Source organism: Heterocephalus glaber, unplaced genomic scaffold (assembly GCF_053883595.1).
Source record: "Heterocephalus glaber isolate CG9 unplaced genomic scaffold, H.glaber_assembly_v1.0 deba00000716, whole genome shotgun sequence".
Taxonomy (NCBI): domain Eukaryota; kingdom Metazoa; phylum Chordata; class Mammalia; order Rodentia; family Bathyergidae; genus Heterocephalus; species Heterocephalus glaber.
The window spans coordinates 1-23,738 of NW_028258158.1; the positions used below are offsets into that span (position 1 = coordinate 1).

Consider the following 23,738-nt stretch of genomic DNA (forward strand, 5'->3'; position numbering starts at 1 on the left):
TTTTTCGTTCTTTGTGGCTGAATAGTACTCCATTTTATTTTAAAAAACCACATTTTTTATCCAGTTTCCAGTTGATGGGCACTTGGGCTGCTTCCAAGCTTTAGCCATTACAAACTGTGCTGCTATGAATATGGGTGCACAGATATCACTGTGGTATGATTCTTTTAATTCTTTTGGAAGATACCCAGCAGGGGAAGAGCTGGGTCAAATGGACCTCTAGTCCTAGTTCTCTGAGGTGTCTCCATACTGACTTCCCCAGTGGTTGCACACGTCTGCACTCCACCAACAATGAAGAAGGGTTCCTTTCTCCCCACAACTCCGCCAGCATTTGTTATTTGTTGATTTGATAGCCTCCATTCTTTCTAGGTTGAGGTGGAATCTCAGTGTTGTTTTCATCTGCATCTCTCGAATGGCGAGTGATGTTGAACATGTTTTCATGTATTTGTTTGCTGCTTTTACTTCCTTGTCTGAGAAATGTCTGTTCATTTCAGATGCCCATATTTGAATTGGGGTCTTTGAATTGAGGGGGTTGTCTGTTAGCTCTGTTGGTGGTTTCTTTTACAGTGCAGAAGCTTTTTAATAAGATGAGATCCCAGTTGTTGATTCTTTCTGCTAGTTCCCATGCTGCTGAGGTTTTGTTCATGAAGTCTTTTCCTATGCCAGTGTCTTCAAAAGTTCCACCTAACTTTTATCTTCCAGCAAGTTTAGTGTTTCTGTCTTAATATTTAGATCTTTAATCCATTTTGATCTTAGTTTAGTGCATGGTGATAGGTATGGGTCTAGTTTTAATCTTTGGCAGGTTGAAGTCCAGTTTTTCCAACACCATTTATTAAATAGGCTATCTTTCCTCCGATGATGGTGGTTGGCTCCTTTGTCAAAGATGATGTGGCTGAGCATGTCTGGAGCTGTTTCTGCATCTTCTAATCTATTGCACTGATCCTCGGGTCTGTTCCTTTGTCAGTACCATGCTGATTTTATCACAGTAGCTTTGTAGTGTAGTTTCAAGTTGGCGATTGTGATACCCCCAGCCATGTCTCTGTTGCTACAATTGCTTTAGCTATTCTAGGTCTCTTCTGGTTCTAAATGAATTTTTGGATTGTTTTCTCTAGTTCTATGAAGTATATTGTTGGAATTTCAATTGGCATTGCATTGACTCTATATAGCAGTTTTGGAAGTATGGCCATTTTCACTATATTGGTCCTTCCTACCCAGGAGCAAGGGATGTCTTTCCATTTTCTTGTATCCTCTTCGATCTCTTTTTTCAGAGTGCTGTAGTTTTCAGTGTAGAGGTCTTTTGCATCCTTTGTTAGATTGATTCCTAGATATTTCACTTTTTTGGATGCTATTGTAAAAGGAATTGGTTCCCTAATTTGTGTCTCAGTGAGTCTGTTATTTGTGTACAAGAAGGCTATTGTTTTTTGAGGGTTGACCTTGTATCCACCTACTCTACTGAATCTGTCAATTAAGTCTAGAAGTCTTCTGGTGGAGTTTTTTGGATCTTCTATGTAGAGTATCATGTTGTCAGCAAATAATGACAGTTTCAACTTCTTCCTTTCCTATCTTTATTCTTTTTCTTTCTTTCTCTTGTCTAATTGCGGTGGCTAATGTTTCCAGAACTATATTGAACAGGAGTGGTGATAGTGGGCATCCTTATCTTGTTCCTGATTTTAGCATGAAAGTTTTCAGTTTTTGACCATTTAGTAGGATGTTGGCTCTTGGTTTTTCATAGATAGCCTTAATCAGGTTAAGATAAATACCTTGTATTCCAGTTTACTGTAGGGTGTTTATCATGAATGGGTGCTGGATTTTGTCGAATGCTTTCTCTGCATCTATTGAGAAAATCATATGGTTTATGTCTTTGACTCTGTTAATATAGTGTATTTCATTTATTGATTTACGTATGTTGAAGCGGACCTGCATCCCTGGCATAAATCCAACTTGGCCAGGGTGTGTATGATCTTCTTGATGCCCCTCTGTATTCTGTTTGCCAGTATCTTGTTGAGGATTTTCGCATCTGTGTTCATTAGGGAGATTGGCCTGTAGTTCTCTTTTTGGGTTGGGTCTTTCCCTGTTTTTGGAATCAAAGTAACACTTGTTTCCAGGAATGAATTTGGAAGTATTGCTTGCCTTTCAATTTCCTTGATGAATTTAAAGAGTAATGGCATTAATTCTTCTTTAAATGTCTTGTAAAATTCAGCAGTGAAGCCATCCGGACCTAGGCTTTTCGTTATTGGTAAATATTTTATTACATTTTCAATTTCCCTCATTGTAATTGGAGTGTTTAGAATTTCTTTATCTTCTTCATTTAACTTTGGCAGTTCGTATGTATCTAGGAATCTGCCCATTTCTTCTGTGTTTTCCATTTTATTGGAGTAGAGGTTCTTGAAGTAGGTGTTGATGATCCTGTGAATTCCTGTTGGATCTGCTGTGACTTCAGCTTTTTCATCCTTAATTGCATATATTTGTGCCTTTTCTTTTCTTTTTTGATAAGGTTGCCTAAAGGTTTATCAGTTTTATTTATTCTTTCAAAAAACCAACTCTTTGATTCATTGATTTTTTTTGTATTGTTCTCTTAGTCTCCATTGCGTTGATGATTTCTGCCCTGATCTTTATAATTTCCTCTCTTGTATGAGCTTTGGATTTGTTGTGCTCTTCTTTTTCTAGGAGCTTGAGGTTCTGCATTAGGTTATTTATCTGAGTTTTCTCTGTTTTCCTAATGTGGCCATTCACGCTATGAATTTCCCACGTAGAACTGCTTTCATTGTGTCCCATAGATTCCTGTATGTTGTACTGGCATTTTCATTTACTTGTAGAAACTGTTTGATTTCTTCTTTACTTCTGTGACCCATTGGTTGTTCAAGAGGGTGTTATTCAGTTACCATGTGTGTGTTGGGGTTTTGCGGTTTCTTATGTTATTGATCTTCAATTTTTTGGCACTGTGGTCTGATAATATACAGGGGGTAACTTCATTCTTTTACATTTACTTAGACATGTCCTATGAGCTAGCATGTGGTCTATTCTGGAGAATGACCCATGTGCAGCTGAAAAGAATGTGTATTCCGATTTTATGGGGTGGAACACTGTAAAACCTCTATTAAGTCCATTTGTTCAATAGCTTGGTCCAGTTCTCGAATTTCCTTGTTAACTTTTTGTCTAGACGATCTGTCTATTTGTGATAGTGGGGTATTGAGGGCCCCCACTACAATTGTGTTAGTGCTTATTTGGTTTTTCATGTCTATTAACATTTGTTTTGTATAGTTGGTGGCATTCGTATTTGGTGCATATTTATTTAGGATTGTCATCTCTTCCTCTTGGATTGTTCCCTTCACAAGGATGTAGTGACCATCTTTGTCTCTCTTAATTAGTTTTGGTTTGAAATCTAGTTTGTCTGCAAATAAGATTGCTACCCCTGCTTTCTTCTGGGTTCCGGTGGCATGGAGAACTGTTTTCCATCCTTTTACTTTCAGTCTATGAGTTTCTTTTTTGAGTTAGGTATGTTTCTTGTATACAGCATATTGCTGCATTTTCCTTTTTAATCCATTCTGCCAGTCTATTTCTTTTGATTGGTGAATTGAGGCCATCAACATTGAGGTTTATAAGGGATAGATTTTTTTTTTTTTTTTGGTACTGGGAATCGAACTCGGGTCCTTGCGCTTGCACAGCAGGCGGCGAAAACCACTGAGCTAAATCCCCGGCCCAATAATTGATAGATATTGATTTATCCTTGTCATGATGTTTTACTTTTGTTGACTCTTTTATTTCTTATTTTTCCCCTTTTCACTTTAGTTTCTTACCTTGCCTGTTGGCTTCCCTCTGTTGGGCCTCATGGAGTTGTGGCCTTCATTGCTTTTTTTCTAGGATATTGTTTAGAATTGCTTGTAGTGCTGGTTTGGTGGTCATGAAATTTCTCAGGTGTTCTTTGTCGTTTGAGAATCTAATTTCCCCGTCAATTTTGAAAGATAATTTTGCAGGATACAACAGTCTAGGTTGGAAGTTACTTTCTTTTAGGGTTTGAAATACTCCACTCCAGGCTCTCCTTGATTTGAGGGTTTGTGTTGAAAAGTCTGCTGTGATTCTGATGGGCTTTCCTCTGTAGGTGACTTGTTTCTTTTCTCTTAACTGCTTGTAGGAGTTTGTTTTTCTGTTGGGTTTCTGGGATCTTGACTATTATATGTCTAGATGTAGATTTTTTTTGATCATGGCTAGTTGTAGTTCTATATGCCTCACTTATCTATATGTCCAACTCTTTACCTCTGTCTGGGAAGTTTTCCACTATTACTTCTGTGAAGTTTTTTTATGTCAATTGTGCTTTCTCCTGTTTTTTGATGGACTCCTATCAGTCTTATGTTATTCTTCTTTGCATCATCTAGCAGTTGTTGGATTGATTTCTCATGGTCCCTTACTATTTTTTAAAAAATCTCTATTTTCATGGTCTCTAATCATGATCTTCTCTTCTATATCTGATATTCTATCTTCAGATTCCCTTAATCTGCTGTGGGTACTTTCAGTAGAGTTTTTGATCTCCTGAATATATGATTGAATCTGTTTCATGGATTGCAGCTCTTTCTTCTGTTGGGCGACCATGGTTTCCATTTCTTCTTATGCTGGGTATTCATGGCTTCCAGCATGTTTCTGAGCTCATCTATTTTTTGTTATCTGTTTCTGTTCTAGATCCTCTAATCATGTCTTTCACTCTGCCCACCATCTCTGTAGATATCTGGGAGATTATTTCCGCTTTGAATTTTTCCTAGAGCCTCATTCATCTGTTTTGTTACTTCCTGTGCTATCAGTTCAGGGTATCCAGGTGGTTGGTTATGGGACTTTTCCATCTCATTTTCCCCAGGATTTACCCTTGGTGGGGTGGAAGTCTGAGTTTGTGTCTTGCTTAAATGTCTTCTCATTTTTGTTTTTGGTACTGTCCTTGGTTTAACTCCTGGGTTGATAGTTTGAAGTTGCTTATTGTAGGTATCTTTGTTGCCTGTAATCAGAACCCTTATGGAATGATTGCTTCTCAGAGGTGTCTTCCAGATACAGCTGGTCTTTTAAGTTTTGAGTCTCTAATGACTGTAAGGCTATCTCATTTTCCTTGTATTAGGAAGGTTCATTGACTAGATCAGTCACAACACGTTAGCCCAAGTGATGCAGTCAGCAACACCATTGCATCAAGTACATCTTCAAAAATGACATTTTGTTGTAGTTATTAATCTATCACCTTTAGCTGTGAGAATTAAATCAAGATCGAGGACCAACCCAGCATATAGTGAATAAACTCTTCAATATAACAACTTTACCCTTTGTGATGGGGAGTTCGAAGGGGTTTGAGAGGGAGGGACAGATGGGAAGAAGGATAGGGGAAGGTTAGCAGTGTGGCCAGAGGACACAGGTGAGAAGGAAAAAGAGAATACTAGGAAAATAAAGAAGAACTCCGAATGAGGACCAAAACAGGGACAAAAAGGGAAGATGAACAATGTGGGAGAGCACGAGAGTGAGTGGAAGACAGAAAGGAAAGAGAAAACAAGAAGAAAAAAAAGAAAAAAAAGGAGAGAAAAACAAATATTTGCAAAGAGTAGGAAAAAAATTAAAGATAGGAGCAAAAAAAGAGAGAAAAAATAAACTAATAATACTAATTTTGGGAATAAAAAAATAAAATGAATATGAAGGGCCTCTTTCAGGGTATGTCTCTGCCGTCACAATAGACAGTGTGGGTAGCAGTATGCAGATAGAAGTCAATGAGTCTCAGCGAGCTAGTCGCAGACCCGTGAGATTCAGGCAGATTTCTGGCTGCAAGTCCCAAGTTGAGCTCCCTGTCCTCCTGCAGGGTTGAACTCTGCAGAGTTGTATTGCAGGTTCCAGCTGCCCTTCCCCTGAAGATAGTCCCTGTCCTGATGGGAGGTGAAGATGACTCCAACTTACCCAGTTCAGTGGTCTGGTGGTCCAGTGTCCTCTGCGTCTTTGTAGTGTGGAACCAGTTGACGGTGCATGGAAGAGGCCGGGCACAGGGGCGGCGGGGGGGGTCCAGTGATTGCTGACTTGCTATGGCGTCCTGGTCTTTCTGTTTTCAGTCTTCCTTTTTTTGTGGCGAGGGAGGAATTAATTTCCTATTTTCAATTGGGCAGTGTTCTTAGCAGCCACCCCCATGTTAGAACATTTCTCGCATGCTTATCAAGATATTTTCCATGTCTTAAAACACAGCTGTTTCATTTTCTCCCTGAGGCTGCCCTCGTTAAGTCTTTCCTACCTTAGTAAGGCTGGCTTTCCCTTAGGCCTGCTGTCTCGATCTTTCTCTGGGATGTCTCCGTGAAGTCATCTGGTTCTTGTATAACTGCTGTCCTCACTGTCCTGGATTCTTTTGTTTCCTCTGTCTTGCTGCACTCCCCTGTGTTACTGGAACACATTTTGCTGGAGAAGGAGGCCATACCGATGTGGGGGTTTTTTTGGTACAGGGGATCGAACTCGGGACCTTGCACTTGCGAAGCAGGCGGCAGAACTACTGAGCTAAATCCTCGGCCATATCGATAATTTGAAAGATCTAACCAGGAAGGAAACCCCTCCTACTTAATGGAACATACACTTGTAGGTTGAAGCTAATTTTCACAATGGTCTTCTTATTCCTAGTGTTGGTCTTAACTCTGTTGCCATCCTGTTATACGCATGATAAATAACTAGTTCTAGCCAGCTCCCGGAAGCTTTTGGTATCTTCTCTATCTCTGGGATGCTGAAAGAACACAATAAGTTTTGTTACTGACTTTTCATCTTATTGGGATGGCCATTAAGGTCTGCACTCTGCCTCCTTCTCTTTTAATTCTTGGTATTTTCTCCAATTTTTTCTTATAGTTTGGTTATCCAGATAGTGTGCCTGTCAGACTAGTATTTCTTCGCTAATGTCAAATTTCCATCCCCTTTCCATTTTCTGGTGTTTCCTTTGGCACTGATTATGTACTAGAGACTCCTTGAGTTTGTGCTTTGATTGAACCTTGTATTGAAATGTTTTAAAGTTTTCATTTGCTGCTGAATTTTGAGAACTCCCACAAATTCCTTTGTCCCTGTTGCTCTTGCTGAAGGCTTCCCTGAAGTGTGTGGCTGTCCCGGCATTCTCTGGTTGGAAATACTCTATGTGCACAAGACTTTTTGTTAACTAATGGGCCTCACTGCAAGAATTTGGCAGCAAAGCTAGCTCTTCATTGTTGGACCCTAGTATATTATCTGGGACCGGGTCGCTGGGGCAGTCTGATTTCTTCAGAGAAGAAGCACCCGGCCTTCTACCTGGGGAGTACAGTCAAGGCAGCCTGGTTTCCAGAAATTGTTTGGTGTACAGTTTTCCCCTGTTATTTTCCAGTTTTAGTCTTGATACACTTGGCATCTGCAGGGCTGTCAGATTTAGTATCTCTAGAATATAACATCTGCATTCTGCAGTGATGGGAACAGGTTTGCATGTTTATTTCTTACGGTTCTTCTTGGCCTCTGTTTCGCATTTTACTCCAAGGTGCTGTGTGCTTCTGAGTTGGGAACCTGCTGTGGGTTCTGCCGGACAAACTGGCTGGCTGTTTCTGACCCAATCACTTTCCATAGGCACCAGAATTGTGCCCCAACTGAATGAAGGTAGATGGGGTCAAATGTGCAGGACATGGAGGAAGAAAACGGCAGTGTAGGCAGGAGCAGGATGGATGAGACCGGAATGTGTCCTGATGTGTATCACATGGCTTAGAGCATAAAATTAATAAAACCTTGAGTGGCTGAGGCTTTCCATGGGAGTAATGTAATGGGAGTAATGTCTACCTAAAAATGAACTGAATGTTCAAGTCCCAAGGTTGTTTCTGTCATCTGTGTTAGATGTGAGGGAATCTTAAAGATTCTGCACTCTTGGTAAGGGGACAGGCGCAGAGACCCCCATGGCCCTGGCGTGTTCGTAACTGAGCAGCCCTGGCACAGAGTCCTTTGACTCTGACACATTTGTTTCATCACACTAACACACTCATGTAAGTTAACTAATCAATCAAGTACTAGGCTTTTGTTTGCTGATATTGTGCCAGTATTAATTTAAGGCATTGCATTTTCTTCTGGTTACTGAATAGTAGAAAGAGAAAATCTCTAAAATCTTACTTTACACTTGTTATAATATTTATAAAGGGATTCACACTAAATGCTTGTCAGGTTTGATGATAGGTACCATACCAAGGGCAGCACTGTATAACCCATTCCTCGAGCATCCCTGGAAGTCAAGGGCCTCTGCAGAGCCATACGCATGATACTACTCTCAAACAGTTTGTACAGTGTAAGAAACATCTTAGTGGTTTGTCATTTGACATTTTAAGCAAGGGAAAACTCCCACCTTTTATGGTTTTAACTTACTGTGACATTCTCTTCTACTTTCCTTTCCCTTCAGGAATCTCCAGGGCAGCTTATTGGGATGTATAGCTCCTGCTCAAGGATATTTCTAGATGACAGCACACTCAGCCTGCCTAGTTGTATAAACATGATGGAGTGGTGAGTACAGGAGGTTGCAGAGGCCCAAGTGATGGACTCCCACTGATAAATCATCCCAGCAGTGCTGGGTAATTTCAGCCATGTGATTATCCTCCTCTATGCTCAGTTTAAGACACTGGGGGCAACTATATATATATATATATATATATATATATATATATATATATTGATTTGAAGAGGCTAAATGTGAATTTTCAGTTTTTGTTTTAGTCTCAGACTGCATGGTAGAAGGGAACACCAGTTAGCAAATAAAGAATCCTGGGAAAAATGTACTTCTTTATTTCATGCATTTATGTTAAACTTAAAGAGAAGAGGTGCTTTCTATTGGATGTTTCTAGAAGAAACAATTAGTTCTGTGTGAGTTACAGGCCTAAAACAGTGTCTAATACTTTAGAAATGAGTCTCGGAAGAAGGGACAGCCTTTCTTCTGTCGGTGCCGCAGTATATCAGCATTTGAATGCTCTCCATCGTATGTGAGCAGCTCACCAGTATCATAAACTCAGCACCATAACAAATGAAAGATACAAAGTTTAGAAAGCAGGATGCTTCATTGGAAAGGGAGAAAAAGGAGAAGATAGATAGCTGCCCTGACAAGAATCAGGGCAGGGGGCTCCGGAAAGATGGAGGACCTGTGGCCTTTGTTCTTGGCTGCTTTTATTGGGTGCCAAGGACTCTTTGCCTACCTGGAACTTGCCATAACCCAACTGGTTCCCTGGGCGGTCTTGGCATTAGACTGAGCCCCCTTGCCTCCGTCATTGTCATTTCTTGCGGGGAGGGGTCCATGTAACTTCTGTCTATTTGTCCTTGAACAGTGTCTTATCTCCAGGGTGGCAGGTGACTGGCTGGGAGGTGCATATTCATGGTTAGTTTAGAGTTAGTAAGGGGAGGTGTGGGTCTCTGTTGTAGTAGTTATATAGTGGCCCTAGAGTGGATACGAGTGTGTGTGTGTGTGTCTGTGTGTTAGTTCACCCCTGTATACACTGAATAGAGCTTTCCCCAGAGTTAGCCAGCCCCCCTCCACCTTCTGCTTCCCCTGCATTCTATTGGAAGCAGAGAGGGACGGCTGGCCTTGGCTTTGTGCACTTGGCTTTCTCTGTCCTCTGCTTGTCAGCTCTTCTCTGGTTTTGGGTGCAAGTTCCAAGGCCATTTGGTGCCTTTCTTTTGAAGTGTTTTTTCTTTTCTCTACCCTTGAGCTTGAGACTGTTCTCAGGGGAATTTTCCCAGTAAAGTTTTAACTCCTTCTAGTTAGGATTAGCCAGAAAACCTAATGAGCCCCCTATTTTATTCTTTCCCTGCCTACAGACCCCTTTCCCCTACACTGATGGGTCACAATCAGAGATATGCAATGAGAAGACCCTGACAGGAATCTTTCAACCTTATTAAAAGCCAGGTGCAGAACTTCCCCACCGAGTTGGGGTTCTCCAGGGAACATTATCCATGTCCCTTGGGGTTATGAGTTTTGGTTTTCAGAATGTAGCTTATATTTCTTTAGAATGTTAATGCCCTTATCCTTCATTTCACTTTTTCAGTCAAAAAATGTAAATAACATAAGAATTTAATTTTGTTTCTCATGTGTCAGCTTTTCTTTTTAGCTGATCATCAGCACAGTGGTACCTTGGTTCACAAACTTAATTCTTTGCACAGTTCTGGTCAAAAACCGAATTGGATGAAAGCTAATCAAATTCTTTTTTCTTTTTTTTTTTTGGCACGGGGGATCGAACTCGGGACCTCGTGCTTACAAGGCAGGCGCCGGAACCACTGAGCTAAATTCCCAGCCCCAGCTAATCAAATTCAATGGTTAGGTCTAATGTTGACCTGACCTTATGGGGAAATTTGATTCAGTTCTCATTCAATTTACTTTACACCAGAATTGTAGAAAGAATTAAGTCTGTGTACTGAGGTACCACTGTAATTTCTACTTGTATTAAAAACTACAAGTTCACATACCTGGTGTATTTTTCTCTCACATTTACAATAGTAATTGAGATCAAATTGTGTTTCAGCAAAACCTCAGCACTATGCCTAAGTTTTGAAATTTGGCATCTATCAAGTAATTACTGAATGTTTATATTCAGCCAGCACCCCAAATTCATGACTGAAAAGCTGCTCTGCTTTGATAGGGTTGCCAGTTTCTTTTGCATTAAAACCCTTGTAAAGGTTCAATGTATAATTCAGCCTAGAGTTTTAAAGAGCAACGTTCCTCAATTCACACTTGTTTTTCTCCCATCTTAGTCTAATGTTTAGAATTTTGCTTTGAAGTACAGTAAGTTTTAGTTGGCTTTCATTGTGTTTTGTTAAATCATTGTGTGCACTACTTTTCAAATAAATATTTAATAATAGGACAAGTAGGCATTTAGGAAAATTTTAAAAAATGTTTATCATGGGGTAATAGTTCCTTGTTCTCATGAATACACTTGTTTTTTTTGGTACCGAGGATCAAGCTTGGGACCTTGCGTATTTAAAGAAGGTGGAGGAACTACTGAGCTAAATCCCCAACCCAATAGCTCATTGTTCTCAATAAAATGGGTAAACCTTATTAGAATCAGTTACACAACTATTTCAAAATACGTGTCTGCAAACACATGCATTTTCCCCACCTGCACCTTCCCATCGATCTATGGGCACTTGGAAGCTCTAGGAAATCAGGGATGAAGGCAAGGTGTAATAATACACACAAAAGCATTCCCGGTGATTCTGACCCAAACTCTTAAGTCATTGGCAAACTTCATTGCATGTTGGAATCACCCAGGGTAACATTAAAGTACTCTTTGGTCCAAATTGTACCCTGTGGCACTTAATCAGAGTGTCTTGAAGTAAAATTCAGGACAGCTTTTTTCTTTGCTTGTGCAGCAGGCAGAGAAACCACTGAGCTAAATCTCTGGCCCTATTGGTACATTTTAAATATACAATACATTTACATTTATCATTGGATGCTTGTACCTGTACACGCTGTATCGTGATTCTTATTTTTTCCCCATTCCCCTGCCCTCCCTTGACCCCCTCCACCCTTCCCTATTTACAAAGACTTTGTTTCTACTTCTTCCTTTTCTCCTAATTTTTCCTTTCCCTTCTTTCCTTTCCCCTTCCCCTCCCACTTCCTCTACTCCTTTGTACCTTTTCTTCCTATTTCAAATAATCAGTTATTCATGTCAAGCATTTTAATCCTTATTTACACTTTCAGTTTCTCACACTAGAGAAACTATTTTGTTTTTTGGGTACTGGGCCTCGAACTTGGGTCCTTGTGCTTGTGAGGTAGGTGATGAAACCACTGACCTAAATCCCCGGCCCGAAACTATTTGGTATTTACACGTGTGTCCTATTTATTTCACTTAAGAGTATGTCCTCAATATGCATCCATTTAGCTAAAAATGTCTCTAGTTTCTCATTCTTTATGACTGAGTAGTACTCCATTTTAAAACCACACTGTCTTTATCCAGTTTCCAGTTAATGGGCACTTGGGCTGTTTCCAACCTTGCACTATTACAAACTGTGCTGCTGTAAACATGGGTGCACATATATCGCTGTGGTATGATTCTTTTAATTCTTTGGGGAAGATACCCAGCACCCAGCAGGGGAATAGCTGGGTCAAATGGGACCTCTAGTCCTAGTTCTTTGAGGTATCGCCATACTGATTTCCACAGTGGTTGCACCAGTCTGCACTCCCACCAACAATGGAGAAGAGTTCCTTTCTCCCCACACCCCTGCCACATTTATTATTGGTTGATTTCTTGATAGCAGCCATTCTTTCTGGGGTGAGGTGGAATCTCAGCATTGTTTTCATCTCCATCTCTCAAATGACCAGCGATGTTGATTATTTTTTCATATGTTTATTTGCTGCTTTTACTTCTTTGTCTGAGAAATGTCTGTTCATTTCAGATGCCCATTTTTGAATTGGATCTTTGAATTTGAGGGGGTCTTATTTTTTTCAATTCTTTATGTATTCTAGATGGTAGTCTTTTGTCTGAGGTACTGCTGCTAAAACATTTTCCCACATTGTAGGTTGTCTGTTAGCTCTGTTGGTGGTTTCTCTTGCAGTGCAGAAACTTTTAATAAGATGAGATCCCAGTTATTGATTCTTTGTGCTAGGTCCCATGCTGCTGAGGTTTTGTTCATAAAGTCTTTTCCTATGCCAATGTCCAGAGTTGTATCTCATTTATCTTCCAGCAAGTTTAGTGTTTCTATTTTAATATTTAGATCTTTCATCCACTTCGATCCTAGTTTAGTGCATGGTGATAGATACGGATCTAGTTTTAATCTTTGGCAGGTTGAACTCCAGTTTTTCCAACACCATTTATTAAAGAGGCTATCTTTCCTCCAATGAGGGTGTTTGGCTCCTTTGTCAAAGATGAGATGGCTGAGTGTGTCTGGAGCTGTTTCTGCATCTTCTAATCTGTTGCATTGATCCTTGGGTCTGTTTCTTTGCCAGTACCATGCTGTTTTTATCACAGTAGCTTTGCAGTGTAGTTTCAAGTTGGGGATTGTGATAACCCCTGCCATGTCTCTGTTGCCCAGAATTGCTTTTGCTTTTCTAGGTCTCTTCTGGTTCTAAATGAATTTTTGGATTGTTTTCTCTAGTTCTGTGAAATACATTGTTGGACTTTCAATCAGCATTCCATTAAATCTATATAGCAGTTTTGGAAGTATGGCCATTTTCACTATATTGGTTCTTCCTACCCAGGAGCAAGGAATGTCTTTCCATTTTCTTGTATCCTCTTTGATCTTGTTTTTCAGAGTGTTGTAGTTTTCAGTGTAGAGCTCTTTTGCATCCTTTGTTAGATTGATTCCTAGATATTTCATTTTTTTGGATGCTATTATAAAAGGAATTGGTTCCGTAATTTTTCTCTCAGTGAGTCTGTTATTCGTGTATAAGAAGGCCATTGATTTTTGACTGTTGACCTTGTATCCAGCTACTCTACTGAGTCTGGCAATTAAGTCCAGAAGTCTTTTGGCAGAGGTTTTTGAGTCTTCTATGTAGAGTATCATGTTGTCAGCAAATAATGACAGTTTTAACTTCTTCCTTTCCTATCTTTATTCCTTTTCTTTCTTTCTCTTGTCTAATTGCTGTGGCTAATGTTTCCAGAACTATATTGAACAGGAGTGGTGATAGTGGACATCCTTGTCTTGTTCCTGATTTTAGTGTGAAAGTTTTCAGCTTTTGACCATTTAGTATGATGTTGGCTGTTGGTTTTTCACAGATAGCCTTAATCAGGTTGAGATAAATACCTTGTATTCCAGTTTTCTGTAGGGTGTTTATCATGAATGGGTGTTGGATTTTGACGATTGCCTTTTCTACATCTATTGAGATGATCATATGTTTTTTGTCTTTGATTCTGTTAATACAGTGTATTACATTTATTGATTTATGTATATTGAAGCATCCCTGCATCCCTGGGATAAATCCAACCTGGCCAGGGTGTGTATGATCTTCTTGATGCCCCTCTGTATTCTGTTTGCCAGTATCTTGTTGAGGATTTTTGCATTTGTGTTCATTAGGGAGATTGGCCTGTAGTTCTCTTCTTGGGTTGGGTCTTTCCCTGTTTTTGGAATCAAAGTAACACTTGCTTCCAGGAATGAATTTGGAAGCCTTGCTTGCCTTTCAATTTCCTTGATGAGCCTTAAAGAGTAATGGTGATAGTTCTTCTTTAAATGTCTTGTAGAATTCAGCAGTGAATCCATCAGGACCTGGGCTTTTCTTTGTTGGTAAAATTTTTATTACATTTTCAGTTTCACTCATTGTAATTGGGATGTTAGATTTCTATGTTGTCTTCATTTAACTTTGGCAATTCGTATGTATCTAGGGATCTGTCCATTTCTTCTGTGTTTTCCATTTTATTGGAGTAGAGGTTCTCGAAGTAGGTATTGATGATCCTCTGGCTTTCTGCTGGATCTGTTGTGAGTTCACCTTTTTCATTCTTTTTTTTACTGGGAAAAATTGTATTTTGGAAGAACTCACTACATAAAGTGGCAGAATTCCAAAATCAAATTACATGAAAATATACATCACAATTTCTTTGTACAATAGGTGAGGAAAAATCTGCAGTGTAGAAGAATAGAGACAAAGAAATATGAAGGACTAAGAAGGGTATGAGGGCAAATAGCATTTTTAATAGCAAACCCAGAAGTACAAAGCCAGTAGCTATGCATGCTTTATTTATCCAGCCTTAATATCGGGCAATTGTGGGCAAAAATAAAACTAAACAAGAATTTGGTACTGTTTGGGGCAAATTTCAATAAGCTGAATTAAAAGCCAACAGTTTTCTTTTTTCAGTTCTTGGGGTTAATGACTGGGATCAAGAGCACTCAATGGCCAGAAAATGTTATTGCTACATCCAATCCAAGGGCGCAACTAGAATACCAAAAGGACAAAAGCACCTAGTGATGACCACTCCTCTGGCGTCATCATTAAAAATCAAGTAACTGCTTATTAACTGTTTCAGTATTTGAACTAAATGACTTAACTTTCTGGCAGGCAGAAGAGACAAAAGCAAAAGGGAGTGTGTCAAAACAAAGAAGATAGAAAAGTTTAGTAAGTGAAAGGAGTTTCATGAAGCCTTAATGGTTCAAAGGAAATTTAAATGGAAACTTTCAATCCTAATTGCTTTTCATCTCACATGCTTTAAGGAGTCTTTTAAAACTGATAAACAATGAATAGGGAAAGAGAACCTGCCAAAATCTTTTAGAATTTACCCGATTCTTATTCTACTACAAGAAAGCATTATTTGGTATAAGGTATGTATGTGGCTGTACATGAACAGTACATATATTATCCGGATCATGTTGTGCTATGTACAGTTCTTTCTGAAGTTTAAAACAGTCCATTAGAGGGGCCGGGGATTTAGCTCAATGGTTCTGGTGCCTGCCTCACAAGCACAAGGTCCCGAGTTCGAGCCCTGGTACCAAGAAAAAAAACCCCAAAAAACAGTTCACTAGAATTCAAAATGCATAATCATCTGAAAGTTGGCACTTGTTAGGCTCTTGTCAGCATTGATGACTGGCATGTTTTATTGCAGCCCAGTTCCAGCCAGTGTTTGCCAACTTGTTACAACAGAAGTCCAGCAATAGGTGGGTAGAGTGCAGGAAAACAGTGCCATGTTTCTCAGTTGGAGACCCTGAAACAAGTGACATTTCTAGCTGCTGAATAAATGTCACTCCAAAGCAGTTTCTTGGCTTTTTCTTACACAGCAGGCAACTTTCCCTTTAAATTCTCCATTTCTGTCTTCCCTCCATTCCTTCATAGCATCCACATTAGCAGGTGAGTTGCCATTAGGGTCCACCAGCGTGGAAATGACACTAATCATGATGGTTTTCACAGTGTGGGTAGGGAGCCAGCGTTCCTCTGGTTTTTCATAACCATATTTATCCTCACCAGGTTCATGAAGAATAGAAATGCAAACATCCCCATTTTTATCAACATTGGGGTGCCAGATTTCTGTAATGAATTTCATTTTAGGAGGCTGGAGGGGATAGGGGATAATCTTTTGGGAAAGTGAGATGAGCCTTAAAAACACCACCTTCATAAAGTGTATCAGGAGGACCAATAATAAGGACTTCCCACCTGTAGAGATATTGTCATCTATTAAACCTGCTGAAAAGCCTTCCACTGGATTTTTGTTGAGTTCTGTGATCCCAGTACTTGAGAGCCTGAGGCAGGAGGATCCCTGCAATTTCAAGGCCAGCCTGAACAGCAGAGAGAGAAGAGAGGGAAGAGAGAGAGGGAGGGAGGGAGGGAGAGGGAGGGGGAGGGAGAGAGGAAGAGAGAAGGAGGGAGGACCTTTTTCATTCTTAATTGCATGGATTTGAGCCTTTTCTTTCCTTTTTCTGATAAGGTTGGTTAAAGGTTTATCGATTTTATTTCTTCTTTCTTAAAAACCAGCTCTGATTCATTGAGTTTTTTGTATCATTCTCTTAGTCTCCATTGCATTGATTTCTGCTCTGATCTTTATAATTTCCTGTCTTGTAAGAGCTTCAGGTTTGTTATGCTCTTCTTTTTATAGGAGCTTGAGGTTCTGCATTAGGTTCTTAATTGGAGTTCTCTCTTGTTTTCCTGATATGGCCATTGACTGTTACGAATTTCCTGCACAGAACTGCTTTCATTGTGTCCCATAGATTCCTTTATGTTGCATTGGCATTATCACTTATTTGTAGAAACTGTCTAATTTCTTCTTGTATTTCCTCTGTGACCCATTGGTTTTTTAGGAGGGTGTTATTCAATTTCCATGTGTTTGTGGGGGTTTTGCAGTTTCTTATGTTATTGATCTTCAATTTTATTGCACTCTGGTCTGATAATATACAGGGAGTAACTTCAATTCTTTTACATTTACTTAGACATGTCCTGTGAGGTAGCATGTGGTCTATTTTGAAGAATGACCCGTGTGCAGCTGAAAAGAATGTGTATTCTGATTTTGAGGGGTGGAACACTCTGTATACATCTATTAAGTCCATTTGTTCAGTAGATTGGTTCAGTTCTAGAATTTCGTTGTTCAGTTTTTGTCTAGATGATCTGTCTATTTGTGATGGTGGAGTATTGAGGTCCCCCACTACAGTTGTATTAGTGCTTATGTGGTCTTTCCTGTCCATTAATATTTGTTTTGCATAGTTGGGGGCATTCGTATTTGGTGCACATATATTTAGGATTGTCATCTCTTCCTCTTGGATTGTCCCCTTCACAAAGATGTCGTGACCATCTTTGTCTCTCTTAATTAGCTTTGGTTTGAAATCTGCTGTGTCCCTAAATGAAGATTGCTACCCCTGTTTTTTTTCAGGTTCCCGTTGCATGGGGAACTGTTTTCCATCCTTTTGCTTTCAGTCTATGAATTTCTTTTTGAGTTAGGTATGTTTCTTGTATACAGCATATTGTTGGATTTTACTTCTTAATCCATTCTGCCAGTCTATTTCTTTTGATTGGTTAATTGAAGCCATTAACATTGATGGTTATAATTGATAGATATTGAGTCATCCATATCATGATGTTTTACTGTTGTTGGCTCTTTTATTTTTTATTTTTCCCCCTTTCACTTTAGTTTCTTGCCTTGCCTGGTGGCTTCCCTCTGTTGGGTCTCATGGAGTTGTGATCTTCATTGTCTTTTTCTAGGATATTGTTTAGAATTGTTTGGAGTGCTGGTTTGGTGTTCATGAAATTTCTCAGATGTTCTTTGTCGTTTAAGTATCTTAATTTCCCTGTCAATTTTGAAAGATAATTTTGCAGGATACAACAGTCTAGGTTGGAAGTTATTTCCTTTTAGGGCTTGAAATACTTCACTCCAGGCTCTCCTTGACTTGAGGGTTTGTGTTGAGAAATCTGCTGTGATTCTGAATGGCTTTCCTTTGTAGGTGATTTGTTTCTTTTCTCTAACTGCTGGTAGGATTTTGTTCTTCTGTTGGGTTTCTGGGATCTTGACTATTATATGTCTAGGTGCAGATTTTTTTTGATCATGGCTAGTTGGCGTTCTATATGCCTCACTTATCTGTATGTGCAATTATCTACCTCTGTCTGGGAAGTTTCCTACTGTTACTTCTGTGAACAGATTTTTCTGTCAGTTGTACTTTCTCCTGTTTTTCCGTGGACTCCCATCAGCCTTATGTTATTCTTCTTTGCATCATCTAGCAGCTGTTGGATTGATTTCTCGTGGTCCCTTACTATTTGGAAGAAATCTCGATTTTCATGTTCATTAACCTCAATCCTGTCTTCTATATCTGATATTCTGTCTTCACATTCCCTTAACTGCTGGGTGGACTTTCAATTGAGTTTTTGATCTCCTGGATATCTGTTTGAATCTGTTTCATGGATTCCATTTCTTTTATGCTGGGCGATCATGGTTCCGTTTCTTTCTTATGCTGGGCATTCATGGCTTCCAGCATGTTTCTGAGCTCATCTATTTTTTTTATCTGTTTCTGTTCTAGAGGCTCTAATCATGTCTTTCACTGGGCTCACCATCTCTGTAGTTATCTGGGAAATTATTTCTGTTCTGAATTTTTCTAAAGCCTCATTCATCTGTTTTGTTACTTCTGCGCTGTCAGTTCAGGGTGTCCAGGTGGTTGATTATCAGACTTTTCCACCTCGTTTCCCCAGAATTTATCCTTGGTGGGGTGGAAGCCTGAGTTTGTGCCTTAGCTTAAATGTCTTCTCATTTTTGTTTTTGGTATTGTCCTGGGTTTAATTTCTGGGCTGATACTTCGAAATTGCTTATTGTAAGTATCTTTGTTGCTTGTAATTAGAACCCTTATGACATGATTGGTTCTCAGAGGTGTCTTCCAGATGTAGGTGGTCTTTAGATTTTGAGTCTCTAATGACTCTGAGGCTGTCTCATTTTCATTATAGTAGAAAGGACAACTGCTTAGATCAATCACAACGCCTTAGCCCAAGTGATACAATCAGCAATACCATAGCATCAAGTACAACTTAGAAAATGACAATTTGTGGCAGTTATTAATCTATCACCTTTAACTGTGTGAATTAAATCAAAATTGAGGACCAATCCAACATATGTTTTTAGTGAATAAATTCTTCAATATAGCAATTTTACCTTTCAGGAAGGGGACTTAGAAGTAGTTGAGGAGGGAGGGAGGGATAGGTAGAAGGATAGGGGAAGGTTAGCAGTGAGCCCAGAGGACACAGGTGAGAGAAGAAAAGAAAAATAAAGAAGAAATCTGAATTAGGGCCAGAACAGGAACAAAAAGGGAGTTGAAGAACAATGTGGGACAGCAAGAAAGTCAGTGTGAGAGAGAGAGAAGGGAAAGAGAAAAGAGAAAATAAGAGAAAAATAAAAATTTGAAAAGAGTACGAAAAAAGTTAAAAATAAGAGCAAAAAAATAATTTTGAAAGTAATGATAAACATGAAAATGAAGGGCCTCCTTGAGGGTATGTCTCTGCTGTCACAATCGACCACATGGGCAGCAGTGTGCAGATAGAAGTCAATGAGTCTGAGCAAGCCAGTCGCAGGCCTGTGGGATTCAGGGAGATTTCTGGCTGCAAGTCCCAAGTTGAGCTCCCTGTCCTCCCACAGGGTTGAACTCTGTAAGGTTCTACTGCAGGTTCCAGCTGCCCTTCCCCTGAAGATAGTCCAGGTCCCGATGGGAGGTGATGATCCCGTCAACTTAGCAGTATGGTGGTCTGGTGTCCCCTGTGGCTTTGTGGTGTGGCACAGCCAGGAGGCCAGAGGCTCCCGAGGCACTGAGTGGGTTGCCGCTGTGGGCGTGGCAAGTGTCGAGGGGTCCTCACCTTCTGGCTGGTCACAGGTGGGCATGGTGCGGGTTGGATGGCGCAGGGCTCCTGGCTGCCAGGTCCCTCTCTCTCCGGAAGGCTCCCGGGTGGTTTTAATGATTCCAGTGTGCAGGGAAGTTCAGGAACCACAGCTTAACAGAGTCTCATACAGGAGAACTGCTGCTGACCCCTCGCCGGCTGTAACAGGCTTATGGATGAAACTTCAAAGTTAGGTTCAGTGTGATGTCAGTCCGTGATTAAACTCGATTTGGAGATAAAACTGAAACACTACAGAAATGTTCGTCCTTGATGCATATAATGTGAGACTGTTTAAATTTTAAAACACTGTCCGGACTTCTTTTAAAATTCACATTTGCCTCCCCTTGATGATGTTAAGCTTCATTTTAGATGGTGAGGGCAAGTGGAAGCATGTAACACACCTCACAGGACCCCTGTGTTCCCTAATATACCATATCTGTGTGTAACTTAGAAATACAGCAATGTGTTATCTGAAGAGTTGTGTCTGTTTGTTAATATTTCACTTAAAACTAATTTGGAAATACTTGCCATGAATATTATACTATATAGACATATGCTGCATTATTATCACTGATTATTTCGGGATGGCCAAAGGTGTCATCAGTTTGGTGGGCACTAACATTTACTAGGAAGTTTTCTTGTCTTGGAGAAGTGATTGTTTTTAATTTGGTATACAGCACTTTATTATTTACTTTTAGAGAAATAATGAAAAAATGATGGGCAGGTAAATAATGAAGTAAGTTAACCGAAACAAATGCATGGCCTTCCCACTTAAAAAACAAAAAAGAAAACTATTGTGGGCTGGGGATTCGGCTCAGTGATTCTGCCGCCTGCCTTGCAAGCGCAAGGTCCTGAGTTCAATCCCCGGTACCAAAACAAAACAAAACTATTGTGTGGTTTAAGTTTAAGCATGTGGGCGGATATGTAGCCCTTTCCCAGGGTGAGGTTTTAGGGTTAGAAACCCAAATGACAGGGAAATATGCAATAATGTATAAACAAGAGAAAGGTGTTTCGACAGCACATGTTTCCTTAAAGCCAAAACATTAAAACGGGAAAGTGCCCATATGGTACTGTGCTGAAACTGGAGAACTTGAAGGCGGTGCCAGGTCTCCTCTCGAAAATTTGTCTTCAGTGTCAACAAATGATAAACTCAATCATTAACAATTTTTTTTCCTTCCACAGTGTGACCTTAGCAGTATATTATCACATAAAGAACAGGTGAGCTCTTAAAAATCTGTCTTACTATGCCAGTTAATTTGCACTATGCCAAGTGTAGTATTAGGTCACGACTGCAGGCATCATAAGCTGTAGTGTGTTTTTCGTAACATATGGAAGCAAATCATTTTAGGTTTTTTGTTGCTGGGATTAGAACTGTTGAAAAAAAAGATCCCAGAGAATATTTAGTTCTGTGGATTTTATTGATATTTACTCTTTTAAAAATTAAAATTGAGAGTTAAAAGTGTATATGTTTGTGTGTGCATATGTGTGGGGGGGAGGCGGTGTTAACACAGGGCTTCTTGGTCTTGGACCTGTAGATATTTTGAGCTAGGTGATCCTTTGTTGTGGGGGACTGTCCTACACAGGGCAGGGTGCTTAGCCAGGGTAACTGCCCTCTGCCTGGTGGATGCCAGGAACTTTCTGGTAAACAAAAATGTCTACTGTTGGGCAAGATTCCTGCTGAATATGAACCACTTTGTTAACATAAATACCAAAAAACCTGTCCTCTGTAACTCTTAACATTTTTTGTTCCTTTTTTCATTGGTTGAAAGATACATCTCTCTTTACCCTTAAGTGTAAATCTTCATTTGACTGAGTAGAACACAATTAGGTTCTCATACTTCATGGTTCATTTGCAGTTACTTTTGAAGAAACAATAAGAAGACAACTTAATATCATGGAGATACACAGTTGGACATACATGTGTTTTTTCAAACTTTCAGATAATTGTGAATAGTCTTTTACTTTCCATTAAACACCGTAACCATTAGTTTCTTGAATTAGGTTCAGCGAGATTTTACATGGTGTCTGTGAAATTGTTACATTAATACTCACGGCTGCATCTTGCACAAAGAATAGTTGTTTTACCAGTACATGATTTATACATTGGTCAGCTTGGAAAATATCGGTTCAGATTTCTTTATAACATCCAAAACACTTTTATATCATCACCAGTCTTAGCATAGTTTCACTTCAAAATGGTGTTCTATGATAAGCAGCCTGTTCAGTTCACAGCTAAATCACAAGTGCTTTTCCTGAACACAGATATACTTCAGTATGCAGAAATACTTTATGTGAACTTTTCACGTATTCATAGTATTAAAAAGAAGGGCCAAGCTTTATTAACATTAGTCTTCTCTGCTTCACCAAGGACCTTAAGAGAAGCAGGCTTTTAAATAAAACTCTGAGTGATAATGATAAGCAGAATGACTGCTGATGCAGCTTGGTGCCGCAGTCTTAAAGCATGCTGAGAAATCAGAAGTTTTACTTCCTTTTGCTTTTATACAAGTGTTCCAGGTGTCCAACGGTGAAAAAGCAAGTAATGTCTTCCTGCATTTGTAAGGACAGTTTGATCTCCAAGCCTCCTGAAACAGAGCCTGGGGAATCTGCAGAGGTCACAGACCACAGCAAACCACTGGTTCATGGGAGTGTATTAGTTGAATGAAAACACTGGTCTCTTATAAAAAGACAGCTACATTTTTAAACTCACCTAACAGAGACAAGAAATATAGTGAAAACATAGAGCCCTGAAGGAGGAAAAGCCTGGGAAGTCTGAATCTCATTCACATTTGTTACATTTCTAGACTTGAGTCCCTACCACTGCTGGTTTACTAGCATTGCCCATTGGGGAGAGTCATTACTTACAGGCACCTTTAGCTGGTCATCTTAGAAAAGTCTTCACAGTCCTTGATGCCCTGAATACAAAGAAGTCTAAAGGGCAAAATCCAGGAGAAGAATTTGTAAAACTAGGGTGTTGAAGGTTAGGGCTCTTTCTCCATCCTCCTCTACTCCTAGCAAGGATTTGACTAAGATATAAATGAATGCACTTAGATGTACTTTCTTCTTTTATAGAGATGCAAATAGATCCCTGGATATTTTGGATGAGAGAAGGCATCCATTCACAGTAAGTGTCACCTTTTTTTAAACTATAATTTTTGACTTCATGGAGTTGTGTTTCTTTCATGCTATTTTCCTTTGACATGAATTGCCAGAAGTCAGTCACACTCTTCTATTTGAATTTAAATCACATCCTATTCCACCTCATGTTGTATTGCATCTTTCTCAGAAAGGAGGGTTTTTCAGGGCTGTGATAGAGTGAGAAGTGACTTGCAGCTCTGTTATCGATCTAAGGTAAAAATGTACTACCCGAATAACAGAAAATGTAGCTTTTCAAAAAATAATGTTTAGTAGCATCCAACAAATACAAACATTAGTTAATAAATCTCATAACATGTGAAATCTCTAAGGAGAGAATTAGGTTAAAAATGACATAAAAATGTTAAAAGTCACTTCCTCAGGCATATTAGTCACATGACTGCTGACTGTTCTATGTGACTGCATCCCTAGAGGCTGTGGTTGCAGGACACTAATTACATCATTTTAGACTTTATTAAGAAAGAATACAGCATATAATCAAAAAGACTTTCAGGCTAAAGATGAATTTGTGGAGGCAAAAGTAGCAAGGGGTATTGATTTTCTGAGCCTGTGGCCTTGTGTGTGGCTCACCAGTGCAGCACGTCCCGAGAGATGGGTTGACAGCGACTCCACCTTGTGCAGCCCTCACGGAGAGTGAAGTGGTGGTGGCACACAAGGTGGTCACTCATGGGGCCACTGTGGTCTTCACTCAGCACAGTGTCATTATGCATAGTAAAAGGTTCCAGTGTTTCTAGTTGAAGGTGAAAAGACATACAACGCAACTGAAATTACTTACGGAACACAGGGGCGAGAGGTGAAGACTGCTGTCTTAAGAGTACTTAAAAGCTTTCTTCAGGGGATTCTCACATTGCGTCATTTCTCC

The 23,738-nt window shown here is 39.7% G+C and overlaps 1 protein-coding gene and 1 pseudogene across 1 annotated transcript in view; one reads left to right on the plus strand and one right to left on the minus strand.

The window, feature by feature from the left end:
- The first annotated feature begins 6,045 nt into the window (after positions 1-6,045).
- Positions 6,046-23,738, plus strand: part of LOC147829174 (cyclin-Y-like protein 1) — a 32,127-nt gene continuing 14,434 nt past the window's right edge. The window contains exons 1-3 of the mRNA XM_087206772.1: positions 6,046-8,484; positions 20,906-20,941; positions 22,793-22,844. Of these exons, the coding sequence (XP_087062898.1) occupies positions 8,408-8,484; positions 20,906-20,941; positions 22,793-22,844 (165 nt within the window). The 5' untranslated portion in view covers positions 6,046-8,407. The remainder of the gene's footprint in view (positions 8,485-20,905; positions 20,942-22,792; positions 22,845-23,738) is intronic.
- LOC147829175 (ubiquitin-conjugating enzyme E2 G1 pseudogene) lies at positions 15,258-19,727 on the minus strand (annotated as a pseudogene).